This window comes from Pyxicephalus adspersus, chromosome 4, assembly GCF_032062135.1.
Source record: "Pyxicephalus adspersus chromosome 4, UCB_Pads_2.0, whole genome shotgun sequence".
Taxonomy (NCBI): domain Eukaryota; kingdom Metazoa; phylum Chordata; class Amphibia; order Anura; family Pyxicephalidae; genus Pyxicephalus; species Pyxicephalus adspersus.
Window position 1 is genome coordinate 93550795 of NC_092861.1, and position 20121 is coordinate 93570915.

General features: G+C 35.6%; 1 protein-coding gene across 1 annotated transcript in view; it reads left to right on the forward strand.

Annotated features, from left to right (window-relative positions):
- The window catches only part of SASH1 (SAM and SH3 domain containing 1), a 79857-nt gene that overhangs the window by 34100 nt on the left and 25636 nt on the right, over positions 1-20121 (forward strand). The window contains exons 8-11 of the mRNA XM_072410231.1: positions 10144-10276; positions 11083-11907; positions 16394-16422; positions 18632-18775. Coding sequence (XP_072266332.1) covers positions 10144-10276; positions 11083-11907; positions 16394-16422; positions 18632-18775 — 1131 coding nt within the window. The remainder of the gene's footprint in view (positions 1-10143; positions 10277-11082; positions 11908-16393; positions 16423-18631; positions 18776-20121) is intronic.

Sequence of the window (20121 nt, forward strand, 5' to 3'; positions counted from 1 at the left end):
TGTATAGGAATGGTTTTTGAGTGTAAAACTCAGTGTGGTCATTGCTAAGGGTGGTATTAGAGGATTAAATCTTCTGTTTGTTGCTGTTTCTTCATTATCCATTTTTCTTGCCAGTGCCAGTTTTATTTTTATTTTTTGCAGAAAGCAGTGATTGGGTCTATATGATATGCAAAACACAGCAGTGAACCAAGAAACTCTTTAATTTTGTTTAGAGGAGATATTACAATGCAATACTTTACAATATATAAAGACATTAAGCACATACATTTTCAAAAAGAAGCACTTTGTTCTGGTGAGTTTTATGTTGGTGGTGACCGATATCCTGTACTTGGAACCATCCTGATGTGTTTTGGTGAAAAAAATGTAAATGTGAATCTAGTTGGTAGTCTGTATTCTGTTTGTTTTGGATTTTCCTTCTTTTGTGACAAGTATCTTATTGCTTGGGAATCTCCTTGTTAACAAAGAGTTGAGAAGTGTTCTTGTGACATCATCAACCATATTATTGAGCTGGTTGAGATTTTAAGGGCACAGTAGCTTGCATGAAAAGGGGTCATTTAGTATTGCATCGGGCCAATCATGTGCTGTTATCATTTCTAGCTAGATTTTCCACTTGATTTGTTTACAAGGATTGCTTTTAAATAATGTTATTTTATACCTTTCAGAACTTGTCTGTACATGGTCAGTAACAACTGAAGGTTTCAGGTAGAATTGTGAGAGGGCTAGAACCCTTTTCATTTTTTTTCTATTATTAATATTTTTATTGCAGTTTTTGTAACTGCTAGGAAGATTTTTTTTCTGTTTGGCCTGGAGACCATTTTATTTCATTTCGGTATAATAATTATAGATATGCAGAAAATCTCAGCCCTGTAACAAGCAAACTCTGGCATAGAATGGCCATAACATTTATTTTTTAAACTACTTTTTATTCACCATTATTTAGGTAAAAAGCAAAGAAATTGAAATGGAATGAGTGTCCATATAAAAAGCTGTCCTTTTTTTAAACTACAAGATATATAAAGGTACTTAAAGAACATAACTACTGCCAACCTGTCCAGAAGGTGTCAATAAGGAGGCTATCTGCTTAGCTGCCTTGTGTCACTGGCCTGAAAGTTGTGAAGTTTGAGGTCCCAACCTGTTTTCTTGTTTCCAGTCATTCACTCTTCCAACAAATAGTACATATTTCAAACACTTGCAAGCTGCGATATTCGAAGTTGCAATACATACTAATGAATTGTTTTACCTGCAAAATTCTTTTCAGTGAAAAAGTCACTACTGTCAGACGACATAGACTCCATGGCTAGATCCTGCCCAGTACAGCAACTCAGTCTTTTACTGGATAATAAGGGACTAGAGGCCTTTTAATGAGGTCATCCTTACAATTGCCCCTCCTGTTAAAATGGTCACAGACTTGTAGTAGTGCTTGAATGTTTAATAATGGGCAGTTATACTGACTGATAAGATTGTGTGGGACGTGGGCTAGCAAGCTTTGTCACTACCAGAAAAGCCCAGAACTGTACCTGATCAAAACTGCTTGGCATTCAGGCATACGTAGTCAAAGGTAGCTTTCTGCACTTTATACTTGTGAGTAGATTTATTCATTATATAAATCTTACAGTATCCTAAACAGTCATGTTAGGCAGAGCTTTCAGAGAAGAAAACTATCTTCAGTAATGTCATAGAAACATGACTAGGGTAGCCCGTACCTTGCCCCTGCACCTTCCCCTCCACCATTACCAACATACCTCCTCTCTTGCCAGCCCCCTTTTTCCACTTTCCAACCAACCCCCACCCCTTGCTTCGTGTCTGTCCGTGCCCCCTGTCATGTTGCCTTCCGCATAATTCTTTGCTACAGGCTCTCTTTTGTGTCTTTATTAGTTATTGTTGGATAAATATTCTTCTCACGGATGTTGTGCGTGTTGCTTGCCAAAGGGCCTTTTTTCAAGGGACTGACTACAGCTCTAGACAAGTACTGCAAAAATGTTCTTGGACTAAAGAAACAGGAAGCCATGTCTCACTTAAAGCTGTACACTGTGGATAGAATACATATTACTGTTTAGAGAATGTCATCCTTTTCCATGTCTGTAAACATAAAGGACTTTTACATTGCATTGCAAGAAAACAATATTTGCCGTTGTATCCATTTCAGAGGGTTATGTAGTAAAGTTTATGGTAACCTTTACTGAAACCTTTTAGCTACTCAGCTACTTTAGCTACTTTTACTACTAGTCAACTGTCTAAACAAAGGGGGATAAAGCAGAATAATGGCTTTCCAGAGTGGCTTTTTCCTTCATTGTCCAATCGTTGGCCATGGGACAGTTTAACAAACTGTTTAGTTCAGATGCCCAGGTGTCTGACCTTGATATCCCACCACTTTACCTCCTACTAGCCGGTAATTATGGAGTTGGATAGGAAATGGATTGTGTCATGATGTGTCAGGTCAAAAGTCTTCTGGACTGCGGAGTGTGAGGATCCTTCCACAAATGTCCACATCTCTGCATGGGTGATTTGGATACTTCCCACTGAATATCCAGCAGCAGGTTTTCTGCAATGGCACAATGGTGTCACAAGACACAATGATCAGTCAGACTTCAGCTGTGGACTGCTGGTCTTTAGTGTCAGAATGAATAATGGGACTGCAGATTTAGGTTGGTAAAAATGCTGGTGGAGTGAATATTTATAAAAAAGGTGGTGTATGCCAACTAGATAAAAGTAGGAAAAATACTTCCTATGTTGTTGAGAAAAGGTCATTGGCTCACAAGAGTGGCTGATCAATATTACAATCTATTAAATGCTTATTAAATAGTGAATGTGCTATTTTTTACCATAATACCATGTGACTTGTGTTTTGACAATCAGAAAAGTTTCCTTTTCACTACTTCCTTTGATTTTATGCTGTTACCAGAGGATTTACTTGTATTTATGTTCAAATCAGTACCCACTGTTTTATGTTGTATTTGCTTGTACAGACACTGAAAACATTTCTCCCATTTTTCCTGTTCTTCCCACCAACAAAAAAAAATACTGAGAGAAACCTGGCTGTGTTTCTAGTTATGAGAGCATTGCAGATGTGCAAAGGATACACTTGTTCCAAGAGAAGCTGAGAGGTTCCACCCTAGGAACCGAGCCAACCTTCCCATAGATTTTAGTGTAGACTACTGGCAGCGAAATGTCCCCTCTCTCTTTAAATGTATAATTTTGTGTATTGGATTGGTTGCTTTGTTTTGGTAAAAACTAAAGAGCCAGCTGTCTACAATCTGATGTAATGTTACCTTGGAAACAGAAAATGAAACTCTTAGGCACCCCAGTTTCAATTACGACATGTTTAGCCAGCATTATTAAGAGGTCATTTGTACTCTTTAGGGTAAATGTATGCCCTGTTAATATATAAATGACCCTTGTTATTTTAAAGAAATGGCCATCAGTAATTGAGCAAGCACCATTCGAGCCTGGCATGTTCTGAGCACAGTGACGAGTTGTCTTGAGCCAGAACTTACTGGAGTACAACAGAATACCAAAATATTGCAATCCATTTATTAATGTTTTAGGCTGGTTATTGTTAAAACCTAAAACAACCCATAGCAATTGGATAATCCCAATTGCAATACAGTATTTACCCCATAACTGGTCAGACAGTTGCAGAGGAATAGCTTTGAGGGGCAAAAAAGTTTCGATTTGTATCATATATATACAGAAATCTGGTTCCAAAAGTAAATCAACATTAAATCAATTTTGAAATAGGTAGATTTAAAAAGATGGGTGAATAATTAAAAGTTAAAAGGTATCCTTGCATTTTCAGTGATTTATTTTACAACATGTGCTATGGCTACATATTTTTAGTTTGTAATAGGTTTTGGAAGTTAGAACTTCTCCAATGTTTTATTTTTGTCTATGTCCTCAGGGTGATACATATTCATTTAGTTCTGGTGACTATGTGCACCAGGACAACGAGTGAAAGGAAGGCAAAAATGTTTAAACTATAAAAACTTAAAAATGAAATACCTGGACATGCTAAAACATCTGTGGACAATAAAAACCTGACAAAGGTTTGGGTGAGTTCTGCTTCAAATTCCACCGACCTACTGCTAGTTGAAAAGACATACAGAACCTAAAAAGCTCTTTTGTGATCACAGTCCAGTCCAAGAGGTTGTTGATATCGCTTACATATTAAACCCTTCTCTGCCATATAAAGACATTCATATGGCTGAAAGAGATGGTGACATCTGCACATCTTTATTCATAATTCTGCACCCAGCACAGCTTTAATTATTTTACAGCCAATATGGGGATACATACATGGTGACAGGTTTGTTCCATTTCTTTTAGGGAGGATGACCTACATCTGATCCTATGACAATTTTCCAACATGCTGGACAAACTCTTTTGTTTAATATGTATTGTTTCCAGCACCCTAAATGGCCTTTAGTCTAATGAATTATTTCAGTATTTATATAGCGCTGACATTACACAGCGCTTTACAAAGTAAATCGTATTACCAACTGGCCCTCAAAGGGGCTCACAATCTTATGTCAGTCATGTGTCATTATTATAGTCAAAGGAAATTTTTTAAAAAAAAGCCGATTACCCTAACTGCATGTTATTGGGATGTGGGTGGAAACCTGAGTACCCGAAGGCAAACCCACTCAGACACAGGGAGAACATACAAACTCCTTGCATATAGAATCCTGGCTGGGTTTTTAACCTAGGACCAGGTGCTGCAAAGGTGAAAGTGCTTAATTTTTTTTTTGGTTTTGGATAAATTAGGTAACTGGCGCGGGTACCCCAGTTTTTTTTTTTTTTTTTTTGGGAGGAGGGGGTTGTCTTTGGAGTCACAGGAAATGGATAGCAAAAAAAAGGAAAAACTTGAGCTCTGTCATTTGCAAGATGGGTATAAACAATAAACAATAGTCTTATTCTACTGGGTTTTGGTTGCCCTGTTTTGTAATAACACAAAACATTTACTGACCTCAGCACTATTTTTTGTAGTTGAAACAAATCTAAACTGTAAATAAATCATTTTTAGTCTGCTAAAACACATTTGCATCATAATACAAATCCTGTTTTCACTTTTTTTTTTTTTTTTGGCATGTGCATTAAAACTGCCATTTGGAGACTCTACTGGAAGAAGAATGACACAAGGGTGCAGTTAGGAAACTGAGATAAAGCATTTTCATACTAGAACAGGTAGGGCCTGACCAAGCAATCATGGCAGGGTCCTCAAATATTTTTTTTAGTAAACGTGGCATATTTAAATTAAAAATATTTTTGTTATTTATGAGATTTTATTTAGCTGTGATAAATTGTACATATTAAGGTTTTGACACTGTATGTATTGGCACCATTGTTCTGTTTCATTGTGTAGCTAGGCAACAACTGGATGTTAACTGCATAAAGCAGGTCTGGTCAAGTAAACCTCCTTATGTTATTTTTTTCAACTAGCAATCGGCATAACTTTCCATCATGCTTTGGTGGTCTCTAATATTTCCCAAAGAAAACATCTGGATAGTAATAGTAATTATACTCTTATTCATCACTGTGATATGGTGGTAATACAAGCTGGCATGTTTTTATAGCACGGACATCTCCCACAGTGTTTTATATATTACATTCAAATTCCATAGTCATTGAAAGTTTTTAATTGTATTCAATTACATTAAAGCATCTGTATACTAAGATCACCTTCTCTTTCTGGGTGTTCATTATCATCAAGGCAGAAAAAGATGGGAAATCCTAAGTGTACAGTTCTCCTTGAAACAATAGGTAAAGTTGAAGTATAACTAAAGTCAATATTTTTCTCTTCATTTTAAATATTGGGGAAATTTGCCTCCATTTTCAGGTTTTTAGTCCCAGCGGATAGGTAAAAAGTCAGAGAAATGCGCTTCTAGACATTTGTGACCGTAACAAGTATCCCCAATGGAGGATTCGAGCTCTGTTTGTTTTGGTAGCAGATCTAAATTTTGGGTCTCTCCTTCAATTTCACTCCCAGTGATGATGGTCACCAAGATAAATAGAATGTGTTTCACCAATGAGGCTACATATAGCACAAAAAAACCCACGTTCTGGTAACAACAGTCTAAGAAAGAAATTGTCTCCTACATTTCACTTCCAGTTGCATCTCTGGGACACAAAGTAAAGAAAAATTTCACCAAAGAGGCTGAAATGGCAAAAAGATAACCTGACAGGGTTTAACCATCCTCTAGCCAAAGCTGAAAAAAGTGTGGGCATACATTTTAAATGTAGAATATATCTTTAGCTAAATAATACTAGCCCATAGTGTTTGCAGATCTGTGCAGTAATGTAGGAGAGGCCGGAAATGTGTGTCATTGTTTGCGTAAGCCAAGCATGTGCTTTTGGTCCCAATGGGGACCTGACACACTGACATACTAATTTTGCTCAGTCTGTTTTTTATTACCAACCCATATGTAATATATAGTGTAAATGATAAATCGGCTTGAAAACTGTAGCCAGCAATTCAGAATTTTCTTACAGATCAACAATTGTGCATGTTGATAATCCAAAATGAATTATTTATAAAATTGGAATGCATTGCCCATTTTGACCTAGATTTCCATATGAATGTAGTGAATGTCATTTTAAGGAATGGTTTCAGTGTACTATGTTAGTGCTGTTTGTGATTTACCATTATATCCCCCAGAAGGCAGACATGCAACAGGAAAAATTCAAATGATAAATCAATGACATATTGATGTTGGGAACAAATGTAGAATTCCGAGTATTTTCAGTGACATTTTGGTGAATCATTTGTGATTCAAATTTAGTGATTTCTAGTAAAGTACGATCACACCCCTAAGTATTATTTGATAACAGTGAATAGAGTAGTGAAGCTGTGATGTGCTTTGTAATAACTGCAGTTTGAGATCAGGTCTTATTTTTTTATTTATTTTTTTTCTAGAACACATTTGCAGTCAACAGATTTTCAAGGATAATAAAACCATTCTTCCTCTAGCACTAGAATTGGATAGTATGGTAATAAACTTTTTTTTTCTTTTACCTGAATGCAGAAGGGGAGGATGGGGTAGAAAGCGGGAATACTACTAAAGGAACAGTAGCTATCATGGTAACTGACCCGTTGGGCACCTAACCGCCTATGTATAAACATGACATTGGACGACTCTTATGTCTATTCATGAATATAGCTACAAAATGATTGTCTGTTCACTTTAATCCATTGCAAAGTGGAAAATCCCACCAAATATTTCTATGTTTTTCAGTCATGTCACCAAAGTTATTATGTGTGGTGTGATTTCTTATTTTTGAGCATATGGTAAAGGCGCTAAGATGTAGATGTAGTTTGCCTCAAACTAAACTGATAAACAAGACAAAACGGAACCCATGATATGATGCACACTTATGTGCAAACGTAGTTGGGTGAATGGGTGTTCTATTCTGTTTGTTCAATATTCTATTTTAGTGTCATTTACATGCAATCTTCTACTGCATGTAAATAGTACACCCAAAGAACCTAACTGTGTTGTGTTGATCTTACTACCACTTGGCTTAGAATGAAGTCTAAAATTCTTCCTGATCCCAGTTTTTAATTATGAAGACATTATAACTGAGCTAACCCATCAGTTTTGATGGTACTGAACTAATATTTTCATTATACATTTTATGCAGAAGCTTTTCTGCTGCATGCATACACAAACCCAATGCTAAGTGTAGAAGTATATTAGGAATATTGTTTAGGGCAGGATTACTTCTATTCAGATTTACACATTGATACATGATTCTGGATTGGAGAGATCTTGATATATTAAATTGACTTGGTCTTTTATTAACTTCTGTAGAAAGTGGGCAGTAACAATAGATGCTGATAAACGCCTATATTAACTAAATCTACGCATGTTTTTTAAATCCAGTGATTAACGTGTATTTGTACATCTTTATAATAAAAATAGATCTAAAAGTAAAAATGAATACACGTCACTGCTCTTGTAACAATACAGAGATTCCATAACTGAATCTGTGCACATTCATTGAAAGTAATACAATACTCCAATAAAATGTTCTAATTGCTGAAGAGTACCTGTTGTTGTTTTTTTTTTTTTTTTTTCTTATCAGCTGTACCTTTCTTCTTTATTGCTGTTGTGCTCTATTAATTGAGGTAAAAAAAACTGTCCATATGCTGTGAGCCAACACAAAGGCAGAACTTTTCAGAACTTTATAGATAAGTCAAATATCGTACAGTACAAATATGTCTTTGTTCAGAGATTAATTTACTTTGCTGCTGTGTTATTTTTTTGATAATACCTTTTTAGTTGGAATTTTTTTTTTAATAAATTAAACATTTTTTTTTCTGATGAATATAGTGTTGTATTGACCTGATTTGTAAAGCATCAACATGATTACAGTGATGTGCCTTGCAAAAATATTTTAATGTTAGAGAAGCGGAAGTATCCTATTGTGTATATATATATTGGCATTCGTACAAGATCTTTGTTCCACGTTGCTCCATCTGCTGTCACTGCTGCTGGAGGAAAGATGCATTTTTTGTTATTGTTATATTATACTTTGCTCTTAAGGGGGAACATCTGGGATACAACACATTTGATCAAACACAAAAAATGGATGAACTATATAAAAATGTGACATGAACTTGGGAAATATCTGGTATATGGTTATAGGTTTACAAGCTTGTTAACCAATTGCTTTCAGTTATGGGAATACTGGGGTATGCTTTTTCCTGTGTAAATCCAGCTATACACTGCCAGACCCTTGTTCTTCCTCTACCACAATGTGATGTATTAACCATTAGCAAGGTTACGCAGTACCCTTTAACTTCTGTTGTCAAGATATATTTTTCCAAATATTCTTCTGAATGGGTCACATGCTTTATCAGAACTGTAGCATGTTGGTTGTTTGTGTCAGACAGTGCTAATTATTTTATTTCCACATTTCCAGTTGACTATGAAACTGTATGCTACCATCCTGTAGCCAATCAGTGCTTAACTTTGTCAATTGACTTGTCAATATAAAATTGTGTATGGCCATCATTATTTGTTGTTACCTCCAACATTGTGCTTCAGTCCTTTAAGTGACCTGGCCTCTGTCACATGTTTTACTATCTTGGTTTATTTTGAAACCATCCTGTTTCTAATATAACATTTAAAAGTTTTGTTTCTGGGTTTCTACTATATATCTAGCTTCATCCCTCCAACTTTTTATTGCTCTCTCCAGTCCTTCTTGAATGAATAAAAAGTATACATATACTTGTTTTATTATTATTTTGCTTTTGGCTGTGTATTTGAGGATGTGCATTGTGTCTGTAAAAATCTGGTTGCCCACCGTGTGGTCTGCTGCTTCTGGACACACAGCAGTAGTTTACTGTGCACCTAGGACCTGCCAGACGCATGGTTTCACAATGCAGGTGGGAAATTACCCTTGGAGTAAATTAACTAAACTGGTTTACAAATTTGCTTGGTGATGATTTATTGGGACTGCTTTGTTTGTTTGTTTTTTTTCAAGGGTCACATGTATAGGTATATTTACATTTAAAAACCTAAACCCTTAATTGAGACTCTTCTCTTTGAAAGAAAGATCTCAAGTACTATTACTTGCCCTATGTTGAAAACAACATTAAAATAGTTTTCTGAGTACAGTGAAAAATCATATGCATTACCTATTAACATTTTGGTGCTTGATACTTCTTCTTGTGGGCTTTAAATTTAAATTTGTAGATTTTCTACATTACTGCTTCAGATATCTTGCTGTCTATTTACAATAAAAAGTTTGCTTATTTGTGATCCATGGGCCTGTGTAATTTATATTGTCCCCATGAAGTGACCTTCAGTGGTCCTACTTTTCCTTACACTGGAAGAGAACTGACTTGAGGCTTGTGTGTTTTTGTCTTTTTTGAGAGCAAATCTGATAAAAAAAAAAATAAATAAATAATAACGCTTTGCTGCGGCTGGAGAGCAACTGGTACTCACGGAATGCAAAATAAAGTAATCATGTGAATATAGACCACTGTATTTTTACAGTATTGTCAGTGTAATAAGCTTTGAAGAATAAAGTGTTGCCATTAAGGCAGCAGCATTTTGACACCTCCTGAATGAAATCATTACCATCAATACTTTTGCTTTGAAGTTCTCGATCTATTTGTGTGTATTTTTCCTTCCTTATTAGTCGAGAGAACCATCTGATGAGGAGTCTGAAGAGTCGGTGAAGTTCAAGAGGCTGCACAAGCTAGTGAACTCAACTCGACGGGTCAGGAAGAAGCTTATCAAAACAGAAGAAATGAAGAAACCCAATACGGAAGGTGAATATAGATTTCTAAAATTATAGATTTCTAAAATTATTAAACCATGACTGATGTTTAGGAAATCAGTCACACACAAAGATGTTAAATGATTATAAAGTATAATTTTGAAAGTTTTGAGTTTTTAATTGCAAGTGGTTACTGTTGATAAAGATCTCTATCTTAAACCCACTTAGCTCAGTGAAGACCGGTGTACAGGGTCTAGCAGTTGCCTCTGCATCTACATACTGGTCCTAAATTTGAAATGCTCTTTGAAGTGACAACTTGTCTAAGTGAGGAATAACCTGAGCATGCATCCAAGACAAATCCTAAGCACCCTGAATCTTAAGCACTGCAAAAAGACAGCAAAATTATTATGCATATGTATTTTAGTATGATCTTTGTAAGGTTAGATAATATCTATTAGGTAACTCAATTTCCGGCTTGCATTAATACCTTGGTTATTTCTCATTTGCCGCTTAGTTGGTTCTCATTTGCCGCTTAGGCTTATCTCACAGTGGTACATTTCTGTGGGACTGCACCACTGAGATCTTCCAAACAATATTAATGGGTTTTTGTTTGTTTTTTTTTTACAACCCACCCTCATTTCTTGCAATTTACAGTAAAATTTATCAAGTGGAAGTAGATATCCTCACAGATGGGTGGAAAGTGGAACTTGAGGGGCAATCCTAAGAATTGGGAAGCAGTAGTTCATCAATATTAATTGTATCCCTACAGTATGTACTTATAGAATATGCAATAGAGATCATGAGCCACATTTCTGAAAACTTTCTAAATGGTCTTATAATGTGTTTTTTTCCCCATAGGTCTAGAAGATGCAGTCCACAGCACTCCTATTGCGGATGATAAATCTGCCCTTTATTCGGGAGTCCATAAAAAAACACAGAGTAGAGATACTTCACAGGAGAAAATCCCACCAGAAGATTGCTCGTATTCCGTGTCGCCATCTTCTGAAAACCTTGAGACAATGAGTGTTAACAGAAAACTTGTAAAGACTTTGAGCAAATCTGATAGCAGGGGTCTCATTAAACCTCCAAAGAAACTTGGAACATTCTTTTCTTATCCAGAAGATGAAAAGTCCCAAAAAGTCTCTCGCTCCCTGACTGAAAGAGAATTAAAGAAAAGCCTAGGCTCTTTAAGCCATGGGGTAAGTACAGAAAGTGTTTGCTTTTATGACAGAAACAGGAACAAGCATCACCTTTTGGTTTCTTTGGAAGAGGTACAAAATATCAGAAAACAGATAAGACTGAAGAAACTCGACTCTAATTATTCATGTGCTAGAGCTTTTCTCTGTCAGCGATCATCCAGAAAAGGAATGCTCCCCCCAGCCTGTGAACAACAAACCTTCCGCCAGAGGTGCAAAAGTGGCAACAGTGTCTTCCCTAACAGAAGACCACGAGGTCGAACAGTCAGTGAATTTAACATAACCTATGTGGTGGAGAGGAGTTTATACAGCCATTTGAACCTAACCCACCTTGTGCGCCCTGTAAGTGACAGGACTCTTAGCAAGGCTGAGAAGAGATGTCTCTTAGAAGAGGAAGAGGAAGCTGAAAGGAAATGGGCTGCCACTGTCGACCGCTGTACTAAAAGGGTTCTCTTGAGAATCCACCAAAAGTCTGTGAGTCGAAAGGGTTGTTGATGATCCTCCATCTCCCACTGAGCTGCAGTCAGCAATGATTTTGCAAAACCTCACCCACTTATGACCTTCACTTTAGATGTTCTCATTTTTCCCACATCTGGTAGATGCCAAAAAAATCTTACATGGAATATGTCATACTACACGGTTTAATGAACTGTGGATGGTTCTTAAAGTGCAAATCGTGCCCCCTGCAAATACACTAACACATAGATGTGTTACTGGATTGCAGATTTTTTATTATTATGTCACCATCTTTGTGGAATAAAGTTCCTTCATAGCTGGAGGAGTTGTCTAGAGCTGAGAGCAGTGTTGGCTATAGTGCTATATAATTCCACAACTTCTTCCCTAGTTAAGCAATAAACATCCTTGGTAAATAGTATCATTATCCAAATTGAACTTGTGGAAAATGCCTTAGGGAAGTTAGCATTTGCTTCTGCTGTATGATAGAGACCTTTATATTCCTAAGAAAGGTTTTATTTTATTGCTTAGCAATAATGTGAAGCAGCTTCAAGGTAACGATTATGTTGTGTAACTTCTTTTTTGCTTCACACATATCGTACCAGAAGTGGCCATAAAACAGTGGATAAGCAGTAAAGTAGCTTTCGTTCATTCTCTTCAACAAACTCATTTTTTCTGTATTACACAACCCATCTCTTAAACACAAGCAGGAAACCACACATTAACTGGAATTACATTCATTGCTGACTGCAACTTCTGGGGGGATACTGGAAATTCATATTTTGTGGAAGTGGTCATTCCATATGTTATTTTATTTTCAGACAACAAAGCATGCTAATGGTTTTAATCATACCATGTATTTATTGTGTTTTAAAGGTTTTTGTATTTGATTGCATGAACATTCCATCACAAAACAGATAAGTCATCCACTGTTCCTAAATCAGGATAGACAAATCAATGCCTGCATATGTCTTCTTTTAAAATAGGTTCCTCACATTTGCTAGTGTGAAACAAAAAAAAGAAATATAGATCAACCAAGTGTAGGGTGTAACTTTGTTCATCTTTTATTATCAAGGGGGGGGGGGGGTTCAAGATAAAGTTTATTTGTAATTGACTGCATGTAGATTTTGGTATTTAAAGCCAATACTTTCTTTATTGTGAATATTAATACAAAATGCTTTTATGCTTTTAATAATTTTGTGCTGAAATACGGCCATCCCAAATGTGTCTTGAGCTGAAATGCAGGCAGATTTAAAAATATCTGTTACAGTAAAGTGTTTGGTAAAAAGTTTAAATGTATTTTGTTAGGGTCTTTTAATCCTCTCTACTGCACAACTCAGGCTGGAAGAGGATGAGTACTCTGAGTTTACCAGCCTCTGCTGCAGTCATGTGGATTGACAAGGAAATTCTGACAGCAGGAGAGAACATTGCAATGTAGTTTGCTTCTTTACTTTCTTAGAGCAGCTATATACCCAAACCTTTTTTTACCATGCTGGAGAAAAGTGGGTTCGGTAACCCGTTGGTGCTCTCTGATAAGGATGTGTAAACCTCTGATCTTGCTATGTAAAAACAGCTCCACCATATATTTCTCAATTGTGACTTTACCAAAATACCATCTGCTGTACCACTACCTGTATGGATGTGGGTTTTATGTAGCCACGATTTATGCTTTCTTGACTTGGTTATTTGGTCTGAAGTCACCCATTGGTAGTAAAAAAAAAAAAAAAAAGTAAATAAAAATAGGGGAAAGTTTGCAAATCCCCCTTGTCAAGGGCAGAAGAAATGTTTTGCTTGCTTCTTGGGTAGAGTTCCAGTCCATGCAATGTCTGTTTCCAAAACTAAATGTTATCTAATTTTCATACATAATACTCATTAGATTTCCACTGTTAAGGGATTGCAGCAAATACTATCCACTAAAAAGAAAAAGTTTTAACACCCACTGCTCCACAGACCTACAAAAATACAGACTTGATGCCTTTTTTTTCAGGAAGAAAGATAGAAGAATACTTAATATTTTTCAGGTTGGATTGAGTGGACGTGTTTTTTACTGCTTTCTTTCTGCCTAAGACAGACAGATCCCTGTGTAGTTATCAAAAACAAAACTTCACAGAAAATCACTCCAACAGGGTAGCAGTTTCAATTCTACGCCACTCTTTTCAACGCAAAACAAAACTTTCATGTTTAAATTTAAACTTGCAAACCTGTGTCAGGAGGTTTTGGAGTCACAAATTCATTTCAATATTTTTGCTCATCTTTGGGGCGTTTGCTGAATTCTAATTGGCAGATAAATCATGTTATGGCAGAGTTCTACAGGCACAAACATCACCAGCACATTCAAAGCTGTGATCCTAAAGTTTTAACACTTTCACCTTGTTGAATTTGGTTGAATGTGTTTCTTATATGTCCCCTTTGGTCAACTCGGAGCTAAAATGTCATGGTGTGGACAGCTATAAAGATTTTGTTCAACATTCTGTACTAATCAGTGCTTGAATCAGCTTTATGTGCAATAAAAGACCATGGCCAGCAGATTTTCCCCTAAATTTAACAAGTGGTGGATATCTGTTTCCTGTGCTAGCCCCCACTGCTCTTGTGCTCCCACCATATGAACTAAAGCAAAACCCTAAAGTATTATTCAGCTAACGAGGTTTTCCGACGAAATATAAAAGTATCTGTCAGCAACAACAAGCTGCTCCAGTTATAGTAAAGTAGTCATTATGGCCTCCTTGGGTAGTCCAAAATGGTCTGATCCTTGCCCAAGCCTCATATCAACTTTCAGAATAGGAATAGTCTGTTTGTAGTTATCCTAGATATGTCCACCCTCAAAAGCACAAAAAAAAATGCCTAATTTTTATCAGTACTTTCAGATTAGATCAATTGATGGATTATTTTACCCACTTGGGCTGTTTTTGTGTTGATCAATAGTGTAATACATATACAACATAATCTAGAATTGTTTTTACTGTGCTGCAAGTTTCATTACTTTAGCTCTGTGTTTTGTTCAATTAAAGCCTCACATATTCAGCCAAGTTACTCCCCCTTTGTTGTGTAGTGGCACAAATCTGTTTATCTCCCTAGTGTGGTTATAGTCCTTTATAATAAAAACCTGGCCTTTTCTGCTTCCTCCAGCTGTCTTGTATGTTTACTCTTCACAGATATTTCTCTAGTGTGACCAAGAAGCTTAAACGGCCTTGTTTCTTCCTCATTAATTGAACAAAAGGCCAGCTGAACTATCTATTTTGTGTGTCAAAACACCAGTTTAACAAAGTAGAACTGTATATAGAAAAAGGACAAAATAAAACGTTTCTGCTCCAAAATAATTTAGTTAGAAAATTAGTTATGTAATAGTGCATTATTGGTTTCATACATAATTATTATACATAGATCATTTGACATATAGCCAAACTAGTTCTGTTTTCACCAGACTGGAGTATAAATACTAGACATATTTGTTCCACCTATTTAAAAAAAGAAACCGTATTAGTCTTATGTAAGCCCGACACGTTTTGCCTCACTGGGCTTCCTCAGTGGAGTGTGAGCTTAAGGACTGTACGGTCTGCACAGGTTCAAAAGAGCAAACAACAATAAAGTGTATAGCAGTCTGTCTATGTATAATATTTATGTATGAAACCAATATTGTACCAATACATGATTTTCTCACCAAATTATCTTGGAGATAAAACCTCTTTTGTCCTCTTTTCTATATCTTGATTATTTAAAGAGCTAGCTCTGCACCATAATCGGTGGGAAACTTACTTCTTAACCTTACCTTCAAAGTAGAACTGTGGAAAGTGCTGGAAGTCACCAAAGCAGTTGTCTACGCTAATGGCCCCTCAGTCTTGGTTGCTGTTGAAATACAGTTATTATCACATATGGTATGTTAAAAAGAAAAAAAAAGAAATTAGTTTTTCATTTTTACCTTGTTTACTACCATTGGCTACGTTTAGGCTGGAGGCCTTTGGACTAAAATTGGAAAAAAATTGGAATCAGAATCCTAAAAAACACGTTTTACCACTACATTGCTATAGAAGTCAAGCAATAATGTACACCATGTATGAGAATAGCAGTCAGATTTTGAACATAGAACTTTTCTTCCATGGTTGCCTGTTTTTGAGCTGTGATTTATATGAGAAAAGTATAAAATATGAGACCCAGGGATTGGAATCCATGCATATCTTTTATATTACATCTTGAACAAGCTTAGCCAAATTTTTTTTTTTTTGAAGGGGTGGGACTTCTGTATACGGTATGCTGAGAACAAATATTTTGTATGTTTGGTGTAGTCATCTGAGGAATGCTGTTGTACATACATGGAGAATCATTTTATCAAGTTTTCTAATAGAAACAAAAATGCACATTTTTTCACACTGAGTTGAATTTCGAAATACTGACTTTAATGTTTCTCACATTCTTTATGGAACTCTGGTGTTAGGCAGATTTTGTATTTGTTTAACAACTGTATAAATTCCCAGATCAAGTTCTCAATATGCTTTCAATATGCTTTCAATATGCTTTTTATACAGCCTGTTCACACTGTTGCAATGATATTGCGGTACTTACGTGAATTAGTTCCTTTCTTTGTCCCAAATGAAAAGTGCATTTGTATTATATTGTGTACAAAATTCAAAATTTAGACATTTAGATACATTTTATATGCAACAGGCCTGGTTTCAGCTTCCTTTATGTTAATGCAGAATGTGTTTCCTGTAAAATAATTGTCCCACTTTTTTTTTCAATTGCACTAAAAAGGTACAATTCTTCCTCAATTGCTGCAAATCTGTAATAGTTCTAATGCTCGTTATCACTTCATCATAATCTATGCATGACTAGAATAGGAGTATTTTATTTTGGTTTCACTAGAAAAAAGCTCCAGCTACATTTTTAACAAATATTGCCAATAGGTTGAATATGGAATGATTTTTGATTCCCTTTATTTTGTAATTGTTTATTGGATATTGCAGTTAAAACAATGTACTTATAGGTACTATTCATTTCCAAAAAAAAAAAAAACTAAGACCTGGGAGTATAAATATAAACAACTCTCATAGTGAATTTGTTTAAGGATGATTGGAGATGGGTGGATGGGTGAATTGGAACAACCACTAGCCAATGTTAGTGACTTAGTAATTGCCTGAAAGTCAATGTGTACACTGGTTACCATTCAATTCACTTGCCTTCCATTGGCCCCTTGCTTTATTCCTCCTTCACAAACACACAATATTACAAAGGTAATGTACAGTACATTAATAATTATTTACACAAAAATTGATATTTAGTATGTGGTGCCCTCCCCAGTACATTCACTCAGGTCTACTTAATACCTTACAAGTACATTAAAGTACGTTTACTTGTTTGTTTGCCTATCTCACAGAACAGATGAATAAGCACTTTCATTAAATAAATTCAGTATGCTGAATATTTAAATGATATATATATAATTAAAAATCTCCCTATTTCATTATACAATAATCAATTGATTCAGGAGGAGTATAAACATCTTGTGTGTATTTGTGCTAGGTGAATTACATTCTTTTTGTTTTTGCATTTATGTGTTCACATGACAGTATAGATAACTATTATTATCAGCCATATAGGCATTCTGTAATGAATGGCAAACCATGTGGCTGCCATACGTTCGTTGTGTAGGATATCGTGATGACTGAAACAGCTCTGTAGGCTTTGAGGAAGGATAAAAATAATTCCGTCTTACAACTACACTGGTTGAAAAGCCATTTTAATTCTCCTAAACCAAAATGAAATGTGAAGGAAACATATTAATTATTAGTTTGAAAAGCATTTCATGGTAAGCATGAATCATTGTGGTGAAGCATCCAATTTTGTATTTTCATTTTTCCATTGCTTATGTTTGCATATGTTATCATGATGACTGAGGTTTCCTTTATATTTAATTCTATGTTTTGTTTTTCATCTTCTGTCTCCCTCTCACTTTTTTTTTTTTTTTTTTTTGGAGGGCCATCAAATTAAAAGCCTTATTAAAAGGCTACCAAATTACTGCTGGTAGGAATAGATTCAGCTGAGTTTTTTACATAAGAACTGATTTGAACTGTGAAATTTAAAACTACGTTTCTCCATAATGTCTACAGTTATGTAGGTAAATGAGGGACTCAAAGCTTACTTTCTGCTTGTTAAGAATGTATAAATGACCATCCATAGCCAAGTGTGCTTAATTTGCAGTATGGTCTTCTGGTGGGACACAGGAACTGGCTGATATTACTATGACATTGTCTATGTGCATTACAACTGCAACATTTCTTCATAACACATGTTTTGCTTCCTTTCTTGAACAATGACTGATCCTTTGCTCACTGACAGTCTTTAGTGCCATTGTCAGTGAGCAACTCTTTTTTTTGGCTAGGGTTAGGCACAATCCAGAATACAGTACTTTCTTAAAGTGATGAAAATTATAATAGCCAAAAAAGCCTAATTTTAGTGTATCATACAACAACCCAGAATAAAAACTTGGAATACATTTTTGCTTACCTCTAAACAACCCCAGAACTATTTGTTGCCTCTATGATCCTAGAGGATTTATTAAAAACGTATAAAGAACAAAATCTTCTTCTGAATTCGGGATGATTGGGGCCACATTGTATGGTAGAGTGGTGTCTGGGTGTATTGTTAAGGGCCCGGGATTATAATGTTTGTTGCAATCATTTGTTCTTGATTGGTTACAAAAAGAAACCACCCACTGCTTTCCCTCAATTTTTGGAATTTACATTTGACCTGAATTACTCTTGCAGGAGAAAGATGGACAAGTTATATACAAAGAAGTTATCAAATCTCCCAGCACACCAAGGATATCACTTGGTAAAAAAGTGAAGTCTGTCAAGGAAACCATGAGGAAAAGGATGTCCAAAAAATACACAAGCTCTGTGTCAGAGCAGGTCAGTAGGAAATTTACATTCCTTTCCTGCAAATTGTTTATTGAAATTAAGCTGCTTTAAAAACAGAAACAAGGCTTTGAATTCTGGATTCCAGCTGTGTTTTAAGGCCACACTCTCGCCTAGAAAAACTGCAGCAGCTACCAGACATATGGCTGCTGTTGTGTATACGTGTAACTGCACATGTTCCAGCCCATATCACTTGATGGGGTAACAGTTAATGAAGCATTCCTGGCATTACGGTTTGTTGAAGGTGATCCCTGCCTTCTGGGTAACTTTACAAATACCATTGTCAATAGATTACTAAAACAAGTCAGTTTTTTAAAGTTCCAGCATGTTGTTTGTGACATATGGATACATTCATGGGGAACACATCATCTAAAGCTGCTAAGTTATGACCCTGTACGCTTTTTTATGGTTGGTTGTAACTTAGAACTTGCTTTGTATTAATGTTTGGGATTTACTGAAAAGAGTTTGTTCACGTAAATAATAATAAGAATAGTGCATTTGAAGGAAAAAATGTTGAAAAAATACTTTTATTGGGCTCTTTATAAACAACTGGAGAAAAATATAGGGAAGGAAAAGTGGAATTATTGTCCATCAGGTATTATCTTTTATTGACCAGTGGATCCAATTGGTCATCCTCCCACCTCTTGTTTTCCCTATAAAAAAAAACAAAAAAAAATCATTAAAATTGAAATGTTTTAAATCCAACCACTGAAAAGTCTGTTGCCAATTACTGCCCTCCAGTGTTAACATAGCTACATTACATGCAGTAGACCTTGGTATTAAATTCAGTTGAGTCTGCTGAGTGTAATTACACATCTTAGCAGTAAACTGTTAGTTTATGTTGCATGAAAATATTACTTTCCTATCGGTTCAATGTAGTTATCCCCCCTAGCTTTATAATCTCATTGTTACTTAAAACATAAAGAAAGGTATGTCTAAATGTAAAAGTTAGATAAGTACAAGCCGCTATTATTTTGCTTTAAAAAAGAAAAAATATGTTTGGGTAAACAATTTTTTAAGGTATTGTGAATAGGTGAGTACTTAAATTAAAGCACAACAGATACATATTAAAGAACAGCCTTTCTAAACTGCCATAATGTAACAAAGTCAAGAAACACAATGTTATTTTATTTATTGTGTTAAATATACAGGATGTTAAGATGTAGAGGATTGGGAGAAAATAAATGCTTAATGTTACTGCAAAGTGTAAATTTTGTATCCTCCTTTTAATTTCACCATAACATATCTAACCACAAATGCTAACCCCGAAGCTAACCAATATTATTTAGGGAGTATAATACACCATAAGAAAAGAGGAAATGTTTAAGTGTATGTCTTTC